This window comes from Pygoscelis adeliae, unplaced genomic scaffold, assembly GCF_000699105.1.
Source record: "Pygoscelis adeliae isolate BGI_AS28 unplaced genomic scaffold, ASM69910v1 Scaffold10, whole genome shotgun sequence".
Lineage (NCBI taxonomy): Eukaryota > Metazoa > Chordata > Aves > Sphenisciformes > Spheniscidae > Pygoscelis > Pygoscelis adeliae.
The window spans coordinates 7296637-7299586 of NW_008824053.1; the positions used below are offsets into that span (position 1 = coordinate 7296637).

Sequence of the window (2950 nt, forward strand, 5' to 3'; positions counted from 1 at the left end):
TAAGAATGCGAAGAATAGATCAAATGCAAAAGGATTTTAGTGTATTATCAAAGAAGAGGTTGAAATAAAATAGGGGGAAGACAACCAGGGCCCACTTCTAGTAACAGGGCTGGGAACATGCCCTGATCAGTTTTTCAGACACAACCTAAAGTTCGTATACAAGCAAAGGAGCAGCTGGTAACATAAGGATCTTTGGTTCAACAATATAAATTGAATGAAAAAGCACAAATAAGTAATTTTACATTTCCTCTCTCCTGCACCAATTTCCACTCCTGGCAGCACACCTGCAAATAATGCAGTCTACCTATCACAGGAGTCCTCTCTGCACTAATACCAATGAAGGGTATATGGGACTAAGAATATATGGGATTATTCTTTAATAAGAACAGATGAAGTTTAAAAATTACTTATTTCAGAAGAGAAAAAACACATTTTACTGGAAATTATTTAGGGCTAAGTAAGCAATACTTACTACAGAAGAGGTGACAGGGCTGTAAAAATAAGAAAAACTAGGTTTTATTCAAGACTAGGAACTACATCTATTGAAATCTTTCATACTGCTGATTTTTATATACCCTACTGTGTGTATACTATACACTGGGTATTCCCTATCGATGTAGGTTATCAGCTGCTATTTATTGGCACAGCTATAAAAACACTTGGCAGACAGTTAAAGAAATTCAGCAAATAACTATGAAAATATGCTGCTTATGGAAGTAGAATATTCTAGTCCCTGGCTTCCTGTTAGCTTACCAAAAAAACCACCTTTACAAGATCAGCTGAATCGTACAGAAGTGCAACCAGTTTTGACAGTTCAAGTAGACTGAACGTATTTATCACTAAACAACAGACTACCCGATTTTTTTAATTTTGCTGGGAGTCTCACCTTTATTTCTTTACGCAAACGGACACTACTCATTCTAAAATGAGCCGTTGGACCATCAGGCAGATGACTTAAAACAAGACCATCTGTTCACAGAGTTAAAAAAATAAGGCTGGTAAAATTCAACATGTAATTTACAGTGGAACATTTTCTGCAAAATGCAGTATTATATTATAATATCCGTAATCTATGCCTAATTCACAAGGTTTCATTATATTTTCGAACATACATTCATAAACTAGTTAACTAGTGTTCTGAAGTATGTCCACTGAATTTTGTTTCAGTAGCTAACCAGAGTTATCTTCTAGCGCTTTCTCACTTATTAATTGGTAATGTTTTATCTAGTCAGCAAAACGAAATGGAACTTCCTGGCCAGAAAAACCTGTTTATTAATCAAACTGTTAAATTTACTGAAATAATAACAATGTTTATCCATGCATTACAAACTAAAGTAAAGCCAACACACTTTCTTTAATAATTCCAAGTTCCATTAGCCATCAGATACTCAAGTTGGCACAGTGATTTTTAACTCTGTAGTTACACTGTAAGCTGCACAGTGAAGAGAAAAAATCCACAATAAAGTAGATCTTTGATGCACGCTACAGAATTATTTTCTGTCCCTAACAGGCCCGGACCCAGTGTATCTATTTTAATAAATACACAGAAGGATACTTGGTATTTTGCGATCTTCATTAATGACGATTAAGTCCGTGAAGTCCCTTGCAATACACTGTGGAATAATTCTTTTCAAAGCCAGTCCTCTTCGATAGTAGACATGCGAGTTAGGTATAACAGTAGACAGTTGTTCACAGAATCTCACTGTTCTCTGCAAAACAGGCGAGTTAAACCGCAATGTGGTAAATACAGTGCCAAATTCAATTATCGGAGGAATGGAGGGTTGCTCATTCCAACCGCCCTCCCTGCTGATACATTACTCCCAGTATCTCTATAAACATTTGAAGACCAGCTATTAAATTACTTCATTCAGTCAGTGGAAAAAAAAAAAAAAATATCTGCAGTAAAGACTGCAGCACACCAAGTACGACTTTTTTTTTTTTTTAAAGGATTTTTTTTTTCCTCAATAAAAAATATATATTTGCAGTAAAGACTGCAGCACACCAAGGACGACTTTTTTTTTTTTAAAGGATTTTTTTTTCCTCAATCACAGAAAAGCATGAAAATTCCAAAAGCATAACCCCCAAACTCATTATTTATTAAGGACATATTAGTTTACAAAAAGTTCCTAACGTTTCAAAATACAATATAACTACAGGTACTAATGTTTGAGTTTCCACATAAACTCTTTGAGGTGTACTTTTTCCTATTTTTAAAACCACTTCTTTTACGGTTTTCACAAATGTCAGTAATCTCCCCAATTAGGTAATGCAGATCATTTGCATACAAGAATATACACATGAGGTTGGTTTTTGTTATGAAGGAAACAAACAGCGCTAGAGAAACTTAATAGATTACATACATATACAAGGTTATCGATAGTCACTAAATAAAACAGCAGGAAAAAATCCATGTGAAAACTATTATTTTCAGCTTTAATTTACCAATCATAGTATGAAAACCTTGGTATCTTACATAACCAGTTGATCGCTCAGAACTCTCCAAGTAAAACATACGTACCCCTCGAGGTCTGTCTGATGTTGTAATAAGAATCTTGGGAACTGTCTGTCTGTTGAAGTATGGTGCAAATTCATCAGTTGCTTCATCAAAAGCAACCTGGAAGAACAGAAGTCTTGTTAATCCACCATATATTAAATAATTGAAGAACAACTGTTCAATCTGATATAAATTCTGATGAAATTGAATTTAGTAGGAAAAATTTCAATTCACAAGATCTATCCTATAATTAATCATTACAAGGCATGTGGTTTTTACATTTTTGGGAATCTAGTGTGATGAACATTGGCAGGTTTTACTATCAATAACAGTACTGCAAAAAGCAATTACCTACTGTAGATAATGAAAGAATGACATCACCTCTTAGTGAACCCACCACATCTAAGTAGTAGCTCATCAACACCTTAACAGGAGACTGGTGAATGTTAAGTTTCA

At 34.5% G+C, this 2950-nt stretch overlaps 1 protein-coding gene across 1 annotated transcript in view; it reads right to left on the minus strand.

Annotated features, from left to right (window-relative positions):
* RPF1 (ribosome production factor 1 homolog (S. cerevisiae)) overlaps positions 1-2950 on the minus strand; it is a 20740-nt gene that overhangs the window by 1452 nt on the left and 16338 nt on the right. Inside the window, exons 4-6 of the mRNA XM_009333895.1 lie at positions 2519-2614; positions 1556-1709; positions 856-969 (exon numbers count right to left, since the gene is read on the minus strand). Of these exons, the coding sequence (XP_009332170.1) occupies positions 856-969; positions 1556-1709; positions 2519-2614 (364 nt within the window). The remainder of the gene's footprint in view (positions 1-855; positions 970-1555; positions 1710-2518; positions 2615-2950) is intronic.